The sequence below is a fragment of the Panthera tigris genome, chromosome B2, assembly GCF_018350195.1.
Source record: "Panthera tigris isolate Pti1 chromosome B2, P.tigris_Pti1_mat1.1, whole genome shotgun sequence".
Taxonomy (NCBI): Eukaryota; Metazoa; Chordata; class Mammalia; order Carnivora; family Felidae; genus Panthera; species Panthera tigris.
This window is the reverse complement of record NC_056664.1, coordinates 140,565,036-140,583,929: the sequence shown is the minus strand read 5'-3', so window position 1 is coordinate 140,583,929 and position 18,894 is coordinate 140,565,036. Positions and strand designations below refer to the sequence as shown.

At 50.3% G+C, this 18,894-nt stretch overlaps 1 protein-coding gene and 1 long non-coding RNA gene across 4 annotated transcripts in view; one reads left to right on the top strand and one right to left on the bottom strand.

Annotated features, from left to right (window-relative positions):
- TMEM242 (transmembrane protein 242) overlaps positions 1–12,890 on the top strand; it is a 39,922-nt gene extending 27,032 nt beyond the window's left edge. Inside the window, exons 1-5 of one of the 3 annotated variants that reach the window (XM_042987393.1) lie at positions 7,460–8,841; positions 9,012–9,115; positions 10,374–10,473; positions 11,509–11,568; positions 11,896–12,890. In XM_042987393.1, coding sequence (XP_042843327.1) covers positions 8,834–8,841; positions 9,012–9,115; positions 10,374–10,473; positions 11,509–11,568; positions 11,896–11,953 — 330 coding nt within the window. In that variant the 5' untranslated portion in view covers positions 7,460–8,833 and the 3' untranslated portion in view covers positions 11,954–12,890. Of the gene's footprint in view, positions 1–2,237; positions 6,980–7,459; positions 9,116–10,373 lie in introns of those variants that run through there. The other 2 variants (XR_006217972.1, XM_042987390.1) reach the window with 2 other exon arrangements.
- LOC122238794 lies at positions 2,579–7,863 on the bottom strand. Its single transcript, XR_006217973.1, has 4 exons — positions 7,788–7,863; positions 7,526–7,684; positions 5,802–5,965; positions 2,579–2,660 (listed from the first exon to the last, which is right to left on the bottom strand). It is a non-coding gene; the product is annotated as an uncharacterized LOC122238794 (long non-coding RNA).
- Positions 12,891–18,894: the final 6,004 nt, after the last annotated feature.

Genomic DNA, 18,894 nt, shown 5'->3' with positions numbered 1-18,894 from the left:
TTATAACTTCAGTGTAGACTCTGGGTTTCCTCTTCTACAGCTGTAAAATTAAAGAGGCCCGAATGGTGTTCTTTATCCCATCTGCCTCCTTTCTTTTACCCCTCTTCAAAGTCTGTCTATCCTTCTTTGGCTCTTTTTCAGATACGATTTCTTCTAGTGGGTCAGTAACTCATTTATGACTCTGGGGACAGGTGAATGATACAATACTTGGGAAATAAGGAAAGAAAAGAAAAAAATCAGTCCAAGAAGACAAAATGGCAACATGACCCCCTCCTTGCTGAATAGAGCAGCCACCCTTTACTCCTACCCAGACCACATCTGCGTTTCCTACCTTCTTCTCAGCAACTGACCATGTCCCACATCACTGAGAAGGCAGAATGGCATATGATCCTCTTCATGTCCTCGCTCTCTGACACTCCATTTGAAAACTCTTGTCATTGGATTTAGTTGTAACGGATGTTCAGCCATAAAGGTGAAGGGAAAGAAGAGGCAGCACAAGCAGACCCTGGCCAGAGACATCTTGGAACTGAGAAAGTCTATGCAAAAGATGCCTCAGTGGGGCTATATATTGGTATTTTGGACAAAGCAACAATTATTTTTGTGGCCATTCTAGATACTTAGAATCTGCCCCCCTCCTCCAGTGCAGATAGAAGTTCCCTGTGATTATGGCAACCAAAATGATGACACTATTTGAGAACTGCTATTTGGAGCTACATTTCCAATCCCTCCCCAGTACTGTGTCTAGGTGACAACGTGTTATGAAGGATTCGTCAGAGTACGAATTAGTCTTTGAGTTGCATGGAAGACGGGGCTAGGGAGAGATACCCATGCCAGGGATGTGTGTGTAATGAGGACTGGTGTCTGGGACCCAAACGTTAAAAGATGGTTGGCATGGACCTCCTATAGACTACATATAACGGAGAACCATATGTATCCCCCAATGTCAAAATAGTTGAACCAAAATGATACAGAACTATAAAGTAATGCTTTTAGCCAACTTACCATATTATTTATGTCCGTATGAACTTTGTTCTTGGAATCCAGCACATACTTTGGTGATGTCGTAATGACAATGGCCAATATATATTGAGTACTGCCATGTGTTAGGTGCTCTGCTTTACATGTATTATCTCACTTAATCCTCACAACCCTATAAGTAGGCAGTTATCTCCCTTCTACACATGTGGAAACTACGGCTCAGAGACAGGAGTTTTCCCCAGTAGAGCGAGATCTGTCTGGCGGCAGAGGCTGTGCTGTGGTGACTGGAGTGAATGTCTAGGAACTTACAAGTCCTGAGCAAGATGCACTTGCTGAGTTTAGAAACAAAGTAAGGAATCAGCTTCAAAATAAAGTGAAATAAATAAGCAGCGATATAAGAAAAATATATTAGCCAACTCCCAACATAACCACTCCAAGAAATGTCTTGGTGTTGTCGATGAGTCTGAGGTGCTTCGCACATCTGATTGAAGAGATCTGTATCCTTGAGAAATACAGTCAGGATACGGCCGAGGAGAAACTGTAATGCTGCACAGTAGTGCTGAAGTATCTTCACGACAGGACCACACAGGTTAAAACCGTGAATCAAAAGTGCGTAGCCAGCACTATCTAATGCAAAGATGATCCGTCCTCCCTTAGGACGGTGTGCTCCGCAGGGGGAGCCTGGTGCCCCAGGCTGACGCTCCTATTAAAGATCTTCCAGCCCCTGTTGTGACCCGCGGGTTCCAAGGGTCACAACAGAGCTTTCAACCCTCTACACAGAGCTTTCAACGCTGTTTGGCATATGAGAACATTCTAATTTATCTGCCATCCACTGATGCATTCTTTATTAACCCTTACTAAGTTTCTTCTCTTCTTCCCTCTAGCTCCAAAATGCTTCTACGAATGGCCTCGGTGTGTTTAAGACAAACAGAACTTCCATTCTCAGCTGCATCTTTATATATGAAAAAGCCAACAAAGCATAGCATTCTTCTGGTAGGAAATAGATATCATGGAGGGTTGACAGTCTAGATTACGTTGCCTTCCAGATTCCGAGTGGTGTTTTATGTTATTTAAGGCTCAATAGATTACCACTCGGGAGAAGAATGGAGGTGTATCTCATTTCCTCTCAAGGTAGCTGGAGCAGAGTCTTTACTTTTTATGGTACCCACAAGCAATGAAGTATCATCCCAGCAGCAACAGAGTCTGTCTCTCATTGCTTTGGCTCTTTTGATAACCGATTTTTTTTTTCCTCCTTTTAGATGAAAGACTTTCGAAGTAAAATGCAATCAATATTTCCAACAATTCCCAAGAACTCCGAATCGACTCTTGAGTGGGAGGAAGCATTGAAATCCAAATGAGATAAGCATGGTGAGGGAAGTCTAAAACGATTGTTTTGGAAAGGGTGGCTTCAGAGATGCCACAGAAGCAAAGGGCCTCGATTGATTTATCATCAGGAACATGTGCATTGTTGACTGAATTCATGGGATAGAAGGCGCTCAGTGTCCACAGAGGAGGCCGCCAGTCTGTGCGCTTTACTTTAAAATTCACACGGGCGTGCGTGTGCCTAAGGTTTTCCCAAAATTGGGAAGACTATTTAAAAATAATCATATGGGTAACCTCTCTGTGGAGAAGATCCCAGGGGAAGTACGTCTGTTTATAACAGCTGAAGCCAAGTTTTGTACCTGAAAAAATGTATAATAACATGTGATGGAAAATCTTTATAGACAGACTCCTAACCACACTAGTACCTCAATGTGTCTAATTAAATGAGTTTCAACAGCGTTTCTTGTCTGTATGTGATTGTCAGGGCTTGGAAAGCTCACTCCTATTAGGCCGACTCCAGAGCAACAGGTTAACAGGTAAACCCTGTTTGTCAGGTAGCAGGTGTGGCTCTGTTGTCCTGAGTTTGCTGTCCTGGCTTTGCATGTGCTAATTAGTCGCTGATGAGCTCGTCTCAAGGCTCTGGAAATTCTTATACATAGATAAGAAGCCAGTAACAGATTATGAGAACTTGAAAGAGTAGTCATGCTAAAATAATACGATACCATTGATATAAAATGTACTTTTTTGAGAAGTTGGTTCTGTGTCCCTCAACATTGACTGTTTGTTGTTTTACCTCAATTGTCAATGTAAAAAGAGTCCAATTATCACCTACCTTAACGAATTATTTTGAACCAGAAAGTTACCTGAGTATTGAGTCTCAATTTTAAGTAGTCAGTACTGCCTCCCTGATGAAACTACTGGTAAATTCTTCTACGCACACCCAGCCCTTTCCTGTCCTCCATGATCTCTTCGAGAAAACAGAAAAATGTCTGCACGCAATTATTTTTATTTGAAATTAACATTCTTTAAAGAAAAGTACTTTCATATGTCAGTATACCCAGAAAAATATGGTTGGGTACCAGTTATGCAACTTCTTTATAATTACTTAGGCTCTAATTAGCAATCAGGTTTAATAAAGTACATTTAATTTTTTTTTCTGTTGTAATGAAACCTTTTAGTTCTAAGGAAAATTTTTAAGTGAAATGTCAAGTGCATAATGTAACATTTTTCTCTGGGCCAGCTTACCCTGTTAAAATTGCCATATTGTTAATTAATTAAACAGGTGTAAGCAGCATCTGGGATTCATACGTAACCTGTTAAAAATCTCAAGACTACAAGGAAGGGATTGCAGAAATTATCAGGGTATATGGAGAGGCAAAAACTTTTCACTCGGCTTTCGTTTTTAACTAAGAAAAGATTTCTAGTCTTTGAACGAAATGGAGGAACAGGTTGTGTCGATATTATGGCCTGTGTCTAGGAGCTTGGTGGGCCCCATTCCCACAGGGTCTGGCTTGTGGGAGGCCTCAAGGCATGAAAGTTTGGATACAGACTTCTGTTTACCCTTTTCATATACGTCTGTTGTCCTTGAGGGATGGCAAGGGGGCTCCCATAAGAACGATCGTGAATCACCCACAGAGGGAAGGTTGATGGGGACAGACTCCCAGTTGCATTTTAAAAACAGAAGTGAAGTAACAAAGATGAAAGTTAAAAGGAAAACAAGCAATATGACTGACGTGGTATTTTTCTACAGTCAGAACTCAGATTTCAGAAGATTTAGTCATTTGTCTATTCCTTTTATACCAGAGGCATATTGTTAAATTGGTTAATGGAAAGGAAAAATGTTTAACAGATAATGTTATTCTTTATGTGAAGTACCATCTGTGTATTGAGTTCTGAATGTTCCTGGATATGGAAGAGAGGAAATGTTATGGAATTTCAAGTTTGCCTTCTTTGCTGTCTTTATCTTGGGTAGAGTATGACAAACATAATCACATTTATCTCCTGGAGCATAAAGAGTTTTAATCACCCTATTAACCAGGATGACATTTTTCACAGACTTAAAAAGGAATAGAACAGACATTATCTCCCCATAAGCAATCCATTTCATGGAGGCTGAGCACTAGAAATTTTTTAAAGGATGGATAACACAAGCCATTTCCATTTCACGTGTAAGCCAACATTAAGGCGGCTTTCCATAAGAACGTTGCTTACGCTGGTTGAGTGTAAGCTTTACGTTTAGAATCTCAGCACCGAAAGAGCTATTAGAGAAAGCAATGTAGAGAAAATGTAGTGGGCAGGGAGGGGCGACTTCCAAGGCCTTGGGATTCATTCAAGAGAAAAAAATGTATTCTGCTAAGTTATTGCTGCCCTGTAAAAATGTATCCATGGGCAGCTGTTATTTTCAGAGTCAAGAAAATACGATTTCCAAACAACCCCAGAATGAAAAAAACGGGAACTGCCTTACATGACGCCTACCAGCCTATGTGTACACGAAACAGGGATTCTAATGATCCAGAGCTTGAGTCAGCCACCTCCGGGCCCCCGCAGAGCTGAGGCGTGACCGCAGGTGACCCTCGTTCCATAGCAGTGACACAGGCTGATGTTGGCTAAAACCTTTCTCAGTGCTCAGTCAAAAGGTGGCATCTAATCACCTCGCCTGTCCTATGTTCTGCTTAGTTTCATGGACAGTATGGGACTCAGCTTGCAAATTAATCATGCAACCTAAGGGGAAAATATAAGAAATTAAAAAAAAAAAAAAAGCCCATAGGGACAAAAGTAATTAAAATCCACTGAATTTAGCTATTTCACTTGGGGCAAAATTTAATCTCTCCTAAGTTTGGTTCATGGAGAATGTTGTATATTGTCACCTATTTTCATGTATCTTCTTAAAAAAAAAAAAAAAGCAAACAGTTAAGTATAAATTAAAATCAGCCAGGTAAAATGTAAAATTATTTCTCAAATAGTTAAATTCCTTACGAAAGGTAGTAAAATGCAGATTTTTATAGTATTTTATCACATTCGAGTGAGATAGTCTTCCTTTCTGCCAAGAGTCATCGAATAATATGTCAAGTATTCAGGTCTCTATATTGGTGTTATCAGAATTAATTATCAAAGGCTGTGCTTATATAAGAGGAAAGTAAGCATCTCTCGCAAGCAGTGACATTAATCTGGGATAATGAGTGAGACCGTTAGCAAAGTTTGCCTGATGGAAGATAACTCGGTTTGGGAGAAAATGAGAGTAGCAGTCACCAAGAAGCGCAGAGTTCAACTCTTCTGCCCAAGTCGTAGCGAAGTGATTCAGAACCTAATTTGTATTTCTTACATTGGTGAGGCATGATCCCTTAACTCAAAAAAGAAAACAAAACAATAGTGAAAGCAGGCTAGAGATCGTCTGAGTGCTCTCAGTGACAGAAGGATAAAGGCCGTTCTTAACCGACTTTCTTAAGAGGCTCAATCAGGCAGACTGCAGAAGCTTAGCACATTTACGAAACACCTACTACCTGCTCGTCTGAAAACGCTGCAAAATCCGTCTTCGCGCTGCCCCTGCCTGATGTCTCGGGCTTAGCGTGGGGGCCCAGGTCTGCAGCCTGACGGGTGATATCCACCAGACACGTCCGGGTGGCTGACCGAGGACTTGGGTCTCCAACAAGCGTGGGCCCGCTGTCTGAAAAGAACAAGTGGACAGAACTGAGTATAAAAGAGAGCTTGGACTTGCTCAGAAAGTCCTTACTGAGTTGTGTCAAACTCTGTGGAGTCCCTTTGCTCTGCCAACCCGGGTGATGAGAATGTGTTTATTTTTATTTTATTACTACCGGTTGTCCTCTCCAATCGTCCCTGTTCTAGGGGCCGAATCCCTCTGCTTCCTACTCTGAGCAAAGCCCCAGTGGTAGACATCCTCACCTGGAAAACTTGGAGGGTTACCAGGGTGGACCATGACCACTGCCACCTTCACCTGTCCTTCCAGCTCCCTCCAGTCCACAGTGGCCACAGCTACTTAGAGATCCTTTAGTTGGGATAGAGGTTACAAAGCTAAGAAAATTCTAGCATAGTAAATCTCATGCAAAGCTAAAATAAGACCTGTTGGCCAAAGGTGAGAGTGATTGAGGAAACCCTCTGCCCTGAGCTGGCTCGTGGGCCAGCCCCGACCTTCCTCATAGATGCTTATTACAGATGATTGTAGTAAAGTATCTGTGGAAACAGTACAACAGCAAGCCTACCAACTCCTTGTTTAAGAGCAAGACTTTTTTATGCACCACAGTACGTGAGGAGGGAGGCTCCACCCCGGCAGTCGACAACGCATGGATGTAGGGCCCCTGGACCTTATTCGGGCTTCTCCAGAGTTGGAGGTCGATGGCACTTCAGCCTGCAAGATGGGGCTCTGACTCAACAAATCCTCTTGCACAGCAGTTTTCCCTGTGTCTTTCCAAATATCTCTCACGGCCAAAGATGTTCCCGTGGGAACTGTCCAAGTTCAACATCTCTGATATGTCTACTAACGGTGAGTTGGGGGTGGAATCCATATCCTCCACAGGAATCATTTGCTTTAACTTCTCGGTATTCCAAATATTACCAAAGGAGCAGAGAGTAAAGGACTAGGTTAAAAACAGGTCAGATGAGACCTTGACGCCTGCCTCCCCGACCCGGAAGCGGGCGCTCCTCCTTGCGCGGACTCTTCAGGTTCAGGACTATGCGCATCGGAAGGAGGTGGGGAGGGAAGGGAAAGGGGTAGAGAGGAGGAAGGAAGAAAAGAGGGGGGAGGGAGGGACTTCCTCACTGGGAAGAGGGTCCGTGCGTCCAAGACCACACCTCCAGCTCCTGCTGAAGCTGACATTTGCCTTCTCATCCATGCTGACCACACTGACCTCAGCCACCAAAACTCAAGAAAATAAAAATCCCATCAGGATGATGAAAAATTAGTTTTTGAGGCAGGTCCTGGGCCCTTGCAGGGGTTTCTAACTCCCAGTCTTATGACCAGATGGTCCAACAGTGAAAAATTGGGGCGCCTGGGTGACTCAGTTGAACATCCTGCTCTTGATTTCGGCTCAAGTCATGGTGCCAGGGTCGTGGGATCAGGACCCACGTCGGGCTCCATGCTGAGCACGGAACCTGCTTAAGATCCTCTCTCTCCCTCTCTCTCCCATCTCCCCCACTCACACTGTCTCTCTGAAATAAAAATTAAACAATTTTTTAACTAAAAAATAAAGCAAGATCCTAATGTACTCACCAACTCTGACGTACTGAGCAGATAAGAAACAGGTAAGATTAAGAGCCATATGAACAAGTATTACTCGAGATGACCCCGTGTCTGGCGAGGAGAAGGTGGCAATCTTGCTTTGTAGAACCTGGTCAGGCCCCCAGAGACCTCTGGATGGGGGAGCATCCTCTGAAAACAAAAGATCTCGGAAAATCATCTCTGGCACTTCTCACTTCATTTTGGAAACTTCACTCTCTAGCAACGGCATCTAGAAATCAGGGGCCTCCCTCACCTCGGAGTGGAGAGTTTTCTTTTGTAGCCAGACACCCGGTGCTGAAGTTTCACTCAGAGTACCCGGGAGTGGAAAGACCACACAGAATCACCGTGGCCGGGGTCACCTGGGCATGGACTTGTTCACCGAAGAAATGAGACAGGAACCAACCCACCATCCGCTCCCCTGTGAATCTAATATGCCCCAGAAAGTAGTCCAATAATTCTACCTAATCTACCCAATTTGTCCCTTTGATGTAAGCTTCCGCGTTACAGCTTACTTTTTCGCTAGTCACTAAATCATTCTGAGCTGAGTGCCATCACACATTAATTACCCAGCATGACAAACCCTCGGGTCAGCTGGTTTTCTTGGGTTGTGCCTGCCGGGAGGACGTGGGAGTTATTAGAAAAGTTCGGGCTGGCAGGTTAACATCATCCCTTCCTGTATCAGTGTGTGATGCCACACTCCGTGCCTGGGCTTTAAGAACTAAAATTAAAAACCTGCTCTCTCAAATACGCGGCAGGCTGAGGGTCTCAGCAGGCCCTGAGCCATCCTGACCGGGTGCAGTGACTATTCTCTGTGGCTCCAAACTTCAAAATCACCCTCTCGTGGTAGCTGTTCGCTGGCCCAAGAGCTACATCACCCCACTCCGGTCAGCGTTCGTACTCAGTGGCGGTCAGCGACAGGGCAGCGACAGGGCAGGCCAGAAGGCCGACGCCTTCCCCCAAAAAAGGTGTCCCCAGTCGTCAGATGAGTGATCAGTTCCCGAGGTAAGTGCAGCGGCGGGACACGGGTAGCCGAGTGCCTGCACCTGTTTGGTCTGCCCCAGAAAACATTCCTGGAACCCCTTGGTAACTTCAGGTGAACCCCTGCTAAACACAAGGTTTGGTACGAGCATTGCTGGCCCTGATGAGGGGCACGCAGGTGGCCCGGGACTGCCCCTGCCCCCTCCACTTCCCTTTCTGTTTTATTCCGCAGTCACCTGAAGGTGAGGCCACACCTCCCTCCCGACCCATCTTCTGGCCCATCCGGACTTTCTCCACCTCCTTCTGTCTTCTACCTCCTCCATGAACACGTGCGAAAGCAAGACATGCGTGTGGTCCCATTCATAAGCAGAGGAACGCTTACCCCAAGCTGGCGGAAGTCTTACCAACCCCTTAACCGGCAGAAGGTCAAGGCCGGTGGGGGGGGGGGGGGGTGGTGTCACAATCCTTGGGTTTTTGATGACTTCTCTGTTTCTCCAAGTGCCCTACACCACCTGCTGTGCAAACCTGTTCACGTCGTCTCCAGGAGTCACTTGGGTGGATCCTACCCCAAGCCCAGCCCTCGCTCTCCAAAAGGAGACTCAGGTGAGCAGCATATTGGCAGGTCAAATTTGCCTTTCTTTTCTTTCTGAACAAAAGCCAGTCGATGAGTGTTTTTGCAAGCCTCTTTGGACGCTTGCATTCTGGGATCCCCCGTGTGGCCCGTGAGCTGTGCCCAGTGCCCATTCCTCAGCTAGCAGCATCCTTCCCGGCCCTGGGGAGTCACTTCCCAAACCTTGTCCTTGTTCACAGTGAGTTACTAAGAGTCTACTCAGTACTGTGATAGGCCACTAAGCGTTTTCTCTGCAGTTAAAAGACTTTTATGGCAAATGCCATTATGAACATTTAAAAATTCTCCACAATCACACAGCACCCAGATGGCCAGGCTGTCCTCCCCGAAAGGGGTTTCCTGGAGCTGCTGGTTGGCGTGACGGGAGATCTGGGTCCCTTCACCTGGGTCCTCCCCTGCCTGAGCCCACTCTTGAAGCCTCCTCCAACCCTCCTCCACCCTCCCAAACTTAACCCCAAGCCCAGCCCCTCCGCTTACAGCTGGGATGACTTTGGGCAAATGACCCATGGAGGCCCAGGGTGTCCATCTCTAAAATGGGTGCCAGAAGAACTCCCGCATCGTCATGTCATGGGGAGGATTAAATGTATGTGCCCAATGAAGCAGCCAGCCCGTGAGAGCCCCAGCCTGTGTTATGGGCGCACTTGATCTGATTCTGAATAACCCCCCCGGGCTCTTCCTGCAGCACACTCCCATTCACCCCGTCCCGCAGGCTCCTCCCAGAGCTTGGGCTTGCAGATCTTCCCCACCTTTCACGGGTCACCTAGCAGGTGGGAGCCCTCTCTGGCCTGGGCTCCAGAGGCCACACCTGCTGGTGAGCCAGGCACCATCAGGGGACAGTCCGTGCTCCTCCCTGGCATGCCCCTGATCAGGGACCACTGGGCAGCTAAAGGGGGAGCAGGGAGGGGCTCCTGGGTGGCTCAGTCGGTTAAGCATCCGACTTCGGCTCTGGTCATGATCTCACAGATTGTGGGTTCGAGCCCCGCGTCGGGCTCTGTGCTGACAGCTCAGAGCCTGGAGCCTGCTTCGGATTCTGTGTCTCCCTCTCTCTCTGCCCCTCCCCTGCTCACACTCTGTCTCTCTCTGTCTCTCGAAAATAAATAAACATTAAAAACTATTTTAAAGGAGGAGCAGGGAAAGACTCGGATTGGGGAAAGGAGGGCTTTGCGCACCTTCATTAACCCTGTCTGGACTCACGGTTCTCAAACCTCATTCGGAGCACTTGTGAAAACACAGGTGACCCCACAGCCTCCAATCCAGTGGTCCAGGCGAGGCCCGAGAATTTGCATCTCGGTCAAGTCCCAGGGGAGGCCAACCTGCTGGTCCAGGCACCACGGTGAGAACCAGGGCCCCACTCTGTCTCTGTCTCTACCTGTGTCCCTCTCTCTGTCCCTGATGATAGTGCTGAGGACAAGAAGTGTCACAGAAGAGCGTCTGGGCCAACCCTTCACTGGCTACCACAGACCACCTTCTCGAGCTCCTGCGAAAGCTGTGGCTCCACCCTCCCGATTCTGCCTTCACCCGCTGCCGCCCTCCACGCCCAGGCTCTGCACACACGCACACACCCCCGCCACCTTTGATTTGCACCCCCTGGCAGCGTGGCAGGATCCTCCCCCAGGCACACAAACACCAGACGTGTTAGAGACGACACAGACCCCCAGACACACGCAGGGAGTCGTTCTGAAATGAGCAGTGAGCGCTTGGAAGGGGCTGACCCGTCTCGGTCCCCAATTGTGTACAGCATAACGGAGAAAAGAGACAAGGTCACAGTAAATGGCAACTAGCCCAGATGGGGATAATAACCCCAAGGGGAAGGGACAGTGCGGACGAGAGTCCTTCCTCGCAGACCTTGTCGGAAGGAATGCTCTGGAAAGGGCAGGAGAGGCAGGCTTGCAGGAGGCACGAGCCCAGGCTGGGTCAGCGGTGCTGGGATGGTGAGGCAGGGAGGTGAGGCAGTTTATCGAAGGCCTAGGCTGGTGGGTAAGTTTGGGTTTTGCCTCTAAGCAGCGATGGGAAGTCTATGAGTTGTCTGAGCTTGTGACTTAGGAAATGGGCATTTCATTCATTCATTCATTCATTCATTCGTTTGTTCACTTTCTTAAAGCACAATCATTAAGTGGGTGGTGGGGGTTGGGTGAGGACACAATCATGATTAGAGTCCTTCCTTCAGGAGGCAGAAGGTATTTTGACTGGAGAACGGACTGGCAGCGGACTGTGGCCAGCATTGGTGAGGCACCTGCCTCAAGCGGCCAGCAGGAGGCGCCAATGACCAGAGGCACGGCTGAGCCCTGGGGTTGGGGCCAGGCAAGGTGTGGGTGGAGAACTGCGTGTTAATAGGTCTCATTGGCACTAACTTTGCTCTTTTTAAAAGAGAGAAGAAGAGAACGCATGGCCGAGCTGTACCTGAGTGGCAGCCCATATCCTCTCTCAGGTGAGGTGTCTGAACCGCAAAGAGCACAGCTCAGGGAAGGTGGGGGGTCGGGTCCTGCCGTCACCAGATGCCCCTGTCTCTGGGCGCTGAGCACAGGGTGTGCCCCCGGACTCCAGGGTCCCACAGGTAGGGGGAATCAGATGAGACCCACTTGGGAGGAACAGCCACTGATCCAAGTAATAATAAGAACGTGGCACTTGCATGGCATTTACTGTATGTTCGGAACTGTCCTGAAGCCGTGCATGCATATAAGCTCATTTAGTCTCCCAAGCGCCCCAGGAGACCAGAAACTTGGGCCTTGGGAGGGACCGGAACTGTTCCCCCAAGGTCACAGGCTGGGACTCAAGCCAGGAGAAATAACCTGCCAAGGTCACACATCTCTTGACTGCACATCTGACTTGCAAAGCCCCCTCTCCACTGGCCACCGCAGCGACGGGGAGGGGAAGACAATTTCAGCTTGCAAGGAGTGCAGCCACAGGCCCCGGGGCAGAGCGGCAACAGAGGCCAGCGTTCCCCCGGCCCCCCGGGCCCCATGCCTCAGTGCCTCGGCACAGGTAGCCTCCAAAGCAGAAATCAAACTAAAGAGTCGGTAAGTGAAATACATTCAGTCTCCTTGCTTGGCATACACAGCCTCACAGCAGCCTGGACACCGGCCTCAAAGGCAGAATTCTCAGGCTCCCCGGAGGTGCCCAGGCGCCCACAGTGCGGGGCCGGGGAGCTGGCCCCATCTGTTCCCACAGCCTGGCTGCACCCTGCAATGCAAGGGCCTTGCCTGCATGCACGCGTGGACCCCCAGTCTGCAGTCCAGGTGTCCCCCAGGTGTCCTGCTAGGGCCCAGGGCTGTGAACACCTGCAGGGCAGGCCTCTCGGGAGAAGATGGGCCCAGGAGGGTGCCCCGGGTGGGTCTGGTTGCCTCTCGCAACCCCCGTGCCCCACGCAGAACCCAGGCCCTCCTGTGCACCGTGTCCTGCTTGTCCCCGCCCCTCCAGCCTCCAGCTGTGAGCACAGGACCCTGCGGGCCCTTTCCTCCGAGGCCCTTGTAACTGTCACCAAGTAAACAGTACCGGAGATGCGCTGATGCCCCTTGGAGAACTAACGCGCGGCTTGGGACTTTACTTTCTTTACTCAGATAAACATACACAAGCTTGTGTTTCCCTCCTTGCTGTGGCTACCAGAGAGCTCGCTACACTTCAGCTCAGTAATTCCATCACCTTCGCTTCCTCCTCCTCCCGCTTGAGGTTTTCAATTTTCTATTCCCAGTTTTAGCAACCTTGTTGAACCGCATGTCTTTCATTGGATGCTGCCTCAAATCCTTTTGAGGAGCTGACAGGGTATAAATTATAAATAAAAATAAATCCCGCTGAAATCTTCCCATTGTAGCTTTCTTATTTCTGGAGTTATCTGAAGTCTTGATGCAGCGTTTGTAATAAATTCAACACAGAACATTTTATGCACCGACAGGTTTTTAAATTTTCTGTTTCTGCAGAGGATCCTGGGTTGCTATAATCCTGGACTCACCGCCGAAAATTTTTCAAGGGAAAGCAGTTTGTAAATACTGTTACTTTGAGCAGTGGCTGTTTGCAACACCTCACCTAAATCTCAGCAAATATTGCTTAAAATTTGGGGATTATTCTCAGCTAGCCTGGGATGACTGAAGTGGTGGGGGGCGTGGAGGCGGGAAAATGTTGCATCAGGTCATTTCTGGTTGGAGAAGAACGGTCTTGAGGAAATCATGCTTTAGCACAGACGTGCTAAAAAGAAATGACATTTCTTTTCTTTCTGTCGTCCAGAGAGGGACCAAAGGAAGAAGGGATGTCCTGGCCGGTAGAACAGGGCTTGCACAGAGGTAAATGAAGGCTGTGATTAGGTCCAAAGGGAGTTCTGGTTCTAACTGAGGGGAGACCCCTGAGCTACCTGGGGTCAGAACAAAGGCACCTTCTGACCTAAGGCTGGGGAAAGTGAGGAAGGGAAGGATGAGACTTTGTTACACGCTTTAGTTTTTTTAAATCTTAGCCTGTGAGATTAGATAATTTGCCATGCAATGCTATCAGTATTTGGCAGCTGTAATAGAAAGGAATAATGGAATGGAATGGAATGGAATTGACTAGCACAGCATAGAATATGACAAAATAGCATGGAATAGAAAGTTGTTCAAAAGAAGCAGTAAGTGTGTGTGTGTGTGTGTGTGTGTGTGTGTGCGCACCAGTCACAGGCTGGTTCCTCTGGTGATAATCTTGGCATTCGCCCTGGTTGCCTCTCCTGCTTCTCTCTGAGGCCTCCCGGCCGAGGGTCAGCCTCCCATTGAGCTAACCTAGGCTCACGGACAGAGATGGCACTTTCCTCATCTTCTGGGCCACATGAGCAAAGCACCTGTCCCTTGCAGAGTCAAGTCCTAATTGCCGGCCAAATTGTGAGGCAAGCATAGGCCTCTTAAGAATCCACAGAACCAGCTTTATAAAGTGCTGGCAAAAGCCACAGCTCCAGAAAGGTTGGCTATGTGGCATTATTCTTGACGTGAAAAGTGTCATCAAGCTATTTGCGTAAATAAATACGCATCTATTTACATGCAGTTACCAGTGGGTGCTGAGTTTGGGTGATCTGTAAACCATTCTTTACACTCTTCTGTACTGCTTGCTTTTTTTCCCCGTGAGCATTGATGAGTCTTCTAACTAGAAGTGATTACACTTTTTTTTTTTTGAGAATAAAAAATTATTGCCAACGGTATATTGGGGAAGGAGAAGGGCCCCAATTGCCTCCTTCCAGAATCACGGCCTCCACCTCCTTGAAGTGCTCCCCCCCTCCACCCTACGCCCCCACCCCGCACAGTCTTCCCAGTGTCTGCGGTTCTCAGTGACTCTGACTCAGGCAGCCTTCCGGCAGCAGGGGAGGCAGGGTGGACCTGAGGCTGCCCTTCACGCTTCGCCCAGCAGAGGGCGACCGAGCCCGGGCCCCGCGGCTCCTGCGCGCGGCCTTCCGGGCGGCGCCGTCGGGGGCGCCGGGGCCGCGGGGCGGGGCGGCGGCTGGCGACCCGGGGCCCGGAGGCCGAGGCGCAGGCTCCCCGCGGCCGGGGACGAGGGGGCAGAGCCGCCGCCCGGGTGCCCCAGCGTCGCCAGCGCCTCCGCGGAGTGGGCCGGAACGAAGCCTCGCCGGCCGTCCTTCTGCCGCCCCCGGCCCCTGGACCGGGGCCGTCGGGGGCTCCCGGGCCCCCACGCGGCGCCCTCCAGACCCCCGCGTCCCAGAGGCGTGGTCCCAGCCGCGGGGCCGCACGTGTCGCCCCCGCAAGGGGCGTGTCCGCGGCCTGGACTGAGGTCCCGGAAGGGGTGCGGGGTCTGTGTCCACCTCCCACCCCCGACAGCTCCCCCGGGCCGCCCGCGGCCCTGCGCCCGGCACTCTCTGAGCCCCTTCCCGGGCTCTCCCGTCTCTAGACCCCCGGGCCGCGCCCGCAGAGGGGCCGTGGCTGCGGGGGCCATGCCCGCCTCTCCTGCCGCCTCTTGGCGACTCCCCAGCCGTGTTTCTGGCAGTTGGGGTTTTCACGTGCCTTTGCCCAAGTGTTTGCCTTTCCTTCGCGTGATTTTTTCCCTTCCTACCAGCTAGTGCAATGTGCACGGTAGAAAAAGGACAGATAAGCAAACGAGGGAGAAAAGCCACCTGACGTCCCGACTTCTGTCAGTAACCGTATCAGCGTCTCGGTGTATCCACAGCCACATTTTGCGCTGGGTGTGGGTGTGGGCATAGATGCATATTATTTTTCCAAAATAGGGGTGGCATCGTGTCTCTGACCTCTGTAACCTGCTTACCCACTCATCAGTGCAAACGGAACATCCCTGTCTGCGGCGGAAGACGCACCCAGGAGTCCCCAGGCCCTGCCGGCGGAGCGTCGTGGGCCCCTGTCCCCAAGGCCGGCACCGCCCACCCCCGCCGTCAGCTCTGCTGTGAGGGCTCCGCCCTGCCGCAGCTCCCAAGGCTCCATTTTGTTCCTTTCAACAGCACGCGGGAGAGCACCCCATTCCCGTCCCTTTCCTCTCGTCTTCCCTGCCCACCTTTGAGTCGAAACAAGTCTGCCCTTTGTAGAGTGGTTCTTCTCTCTTGTGACTTTTTTTTTAATGTTTTATTCATTTTTGAGAGCGAGAGACAGAGGGTGTGGGGGAGGGGCAGAGAGAGGGAGCCGTGGAATCTGAAGTAGGCTCCGGGCTCCAGGCTTCCAGCTGTCAGCACAGAGCCCCACGCAGGCTCGAACTCAGGAGCCATGCGATGATGACCTGAGATGATGACCTGAGCCAAAGTCAGATGCTTAACCAGCTGAGCCATCCAGGCGCCCCTTCTCTTGTGACTTTAAATATGAGCAATACAGGGGCACCCGGGTGGCTTAGTCGTTCAGCATCTGATTGCGGCTCAGGTCAGGATCTGGCAGTTGGCGGGTGTGGACCCTACATCGGGCTCTGTGCTGACAGCTTGGAGCCTGATCTCTCTCTGCCCCACTCTGCTCACACTCTCTCTCAAAAATGAATCGTTAAAAAAAAAAAAAACCACATCTCTTTTATAAATAAATAAATAAAAAGAGCAAATCAAAATGAATCTGTACTGACACATGAAGGACAACATTCTTCCTTGCTGCATGTGGGGCAGGAAAGATGGGCCTCCAGAGCAGTGGTGTGGGGGTGTGGGGAGGCGGCTCTGCCCCCCTCCCCGGGGACGTTTGGCAATGCCTGGAGATGTTGGGGGGACTGCTCCTAGCATCTAGCGGACAGAGGCCAGGGCTCCCGCTGGGCGCCCCTCCATGCACCGGACAGCCCCCAGAAATAATTAGCCACCCCCAATGTCAACAGTACCAAGGTCCAGGACCCCTGCTCCAGATGTTTGTCAACACCCTCTCTTGGGGCCCAGGAGCCTCCCAGCCGTGGTCTGCCTGCAGCACTGCCTGAGGGGCCGTGGCCTTGACTGGTCACTCCTGGGCCCTGTCCATTTGCCCCCAGACATGACCTGGTGGCAAAGGAGGGCAAGAGGTTGAAAGGCCGATCTCTGCTGAGATGAGGTCCCAGAGCAACCCGGGAGGTGGGGAGGAGAATAATCCAGTAGCCCGCGTGCCCGGTTTTGCCTATTTTGTTTTACTGAGTGTGGATTCCCATGGTTTTCTCAGGTGTTGGAGGGGAGACAGGACTCATTTCAGCCCCTTTGCAGAATCCCAGAGTGTGAGAGCTCAGAGGAGCCTAAGACATCGTCTAATGCGACCATCTCCTCTTCCAGATGGGACACGGACCCAGACTCAGGTATACATGACGCCCCTGTGCCTCAGTTTCTTAAATTACACATAATAGCCTCTCCCTTTTGCCAGGCGCTACCTGTGCCCCGGACGTGTTCACACACATTCTCCGCATTGCTCACAACAACCCTGTGACGAAAGAGTTACTCGCTCAGCTCACGGGTGAGGGCGCTGAGCCTCGTGGGCTCCAGGTTAATTTCCCTGAAGCCGGAGAGCCAGCAGGTTGGGGAGGAAGCCCACCAGGTTTCTCTCACCTTGAACAAGACAGAGCCACTGGCTCTCAAACTTGGCTGCCCGTCAGCATCATCTGGAGCATTTGAAAAAAAAAGCAGATGCACAGGTCGCCCCTCAGGAGATCTGAATTAACTGGACTGGGGTGTGTTCTGGGCACTGAGATTTGCAAATGCTCCCCTGGGGAGTCCAGTCATAGCAGACTTAGGGAACCCTCCGAGGCAGACGCCCTCTGAGCCATATGGCGGGACCTGGGTTAATGTCACGGATGTGATTTGAGGGCAAGGAAGGGTTTGTTTCAAGAAATGTTGAGGGCCTCGATACTTCCTGGTAACAAGCCCATATTTTGTGTCTAGAATTGGGATTGGCTTCAAATGAGGTTTCTTTCCATCTGAATATTGAGGTCTCCAAACCCGGTCTGTTTTGAGACCTGTTATTTTCTGGCTGCTCCCTAGATGCGGGGAGGGTTGAAATAACAGCGTAAAATATACTCCTGGGCCACCAGGTGAGAGGCGTTAGCCCGAACATGCCGGATCTGTGTGGGCAACAGGAGGGTGCCAGCCTGGAAGCCACCTCCCCGCGTTTACCCGCTCAAGGCATCTTGCACCAAGGCATCTTGCACCGGGGACATCTGCACCTTTAGCAGAAACTCTGGAAATGGAAAGCCACTCAGACAAAGAACATGCCAGAAGGGGCATTCCAGAGACAAGACAGGGATAACTGGAGCTGGGGGTGGAGTGGGGCTTTGACCCCACCCCACGTGCCCCCCACCCCCGACACACACACACCTTTTCTTCCATTCCTTTTGAAAACATGAGGCTCGAGTCTGGGACAAAGGAACAAATATTTACATACAACTTCAAGCCGGTCTGTTTTTCCCTTGAATTGCAATGGAGCAGGCCGCAATCTCATTCAATCCTGGCAATGACCGGAGGCATCTCCAGGCCGCTAGAGGCCTCAGGGCGGCCAGTGCTGGTCTGTGGTCCTGCCCCCCACCGCCTGGACCATCACCTTCTCGTCTACACTCCTCCCTCCAGCAGGAACCCCTCCCTGCCTGCCGCCTCACCAAGCCCCCTGCCCAACTCTCCCTCAGTCCCTGTTTAAGTTCGGCCTCCAGCCGTTCCTGAAGGGTTCCATCCCCCACTTAGGGTAGCTTATGTTTCCCTGAACCTCAAAACTTCGCATAATCTCTGGAAGCCCCAAATTCACACCTCTGGGCCGCTATTAGAACACTACTCTTCTCAGCTGGCTAGTATGATTTTATCTCATCATTTTAATTTCTTTACATTCTTCAAGCTTTCTTTTGACAAGAATTTTTACATCGAAAAGGGCTGCCCCATTCTGCAAGGGTTGATGCACGAGTCTGTGGTGTGTGTGCCCGTGTGTGAGTCTGGGTGTGTTCTAACCTACTGTGCTGATTCTCAAGTGTGGCCCGGAACCAGCAGCACCTGAGAACCTGTTCGAAAACGCAAACTATCAAGCCCCGCCCCGGATCTACTGACTGGGAAACGCTGGGGTGGGGCTCAGCCGTCCAGCCAGCCCCCTGGGTGTTCCCTTGCATGAGAAAGTTTGAGAACCACTTCTCTTCCGCGTACTCCAGTTTTCTGATGATCTGCTTAAGACAAACTTACGCTCTGTTCTGTTACGATATGAATATGTAAACAAGAGCTCTGACAATGTTGCAGAGGGGTCGGCAGAAGTTTCCTTTTTTCACATTTCTTTGTTCATTATTTAACTGATAAGGCACGCACGTGCGTGCGTGTACCTGTGCGCGTGCCCGCACACTCTCAGCCTCACACACACTCATTGGAGCTCCCCTCCTACTGCAATGGTGC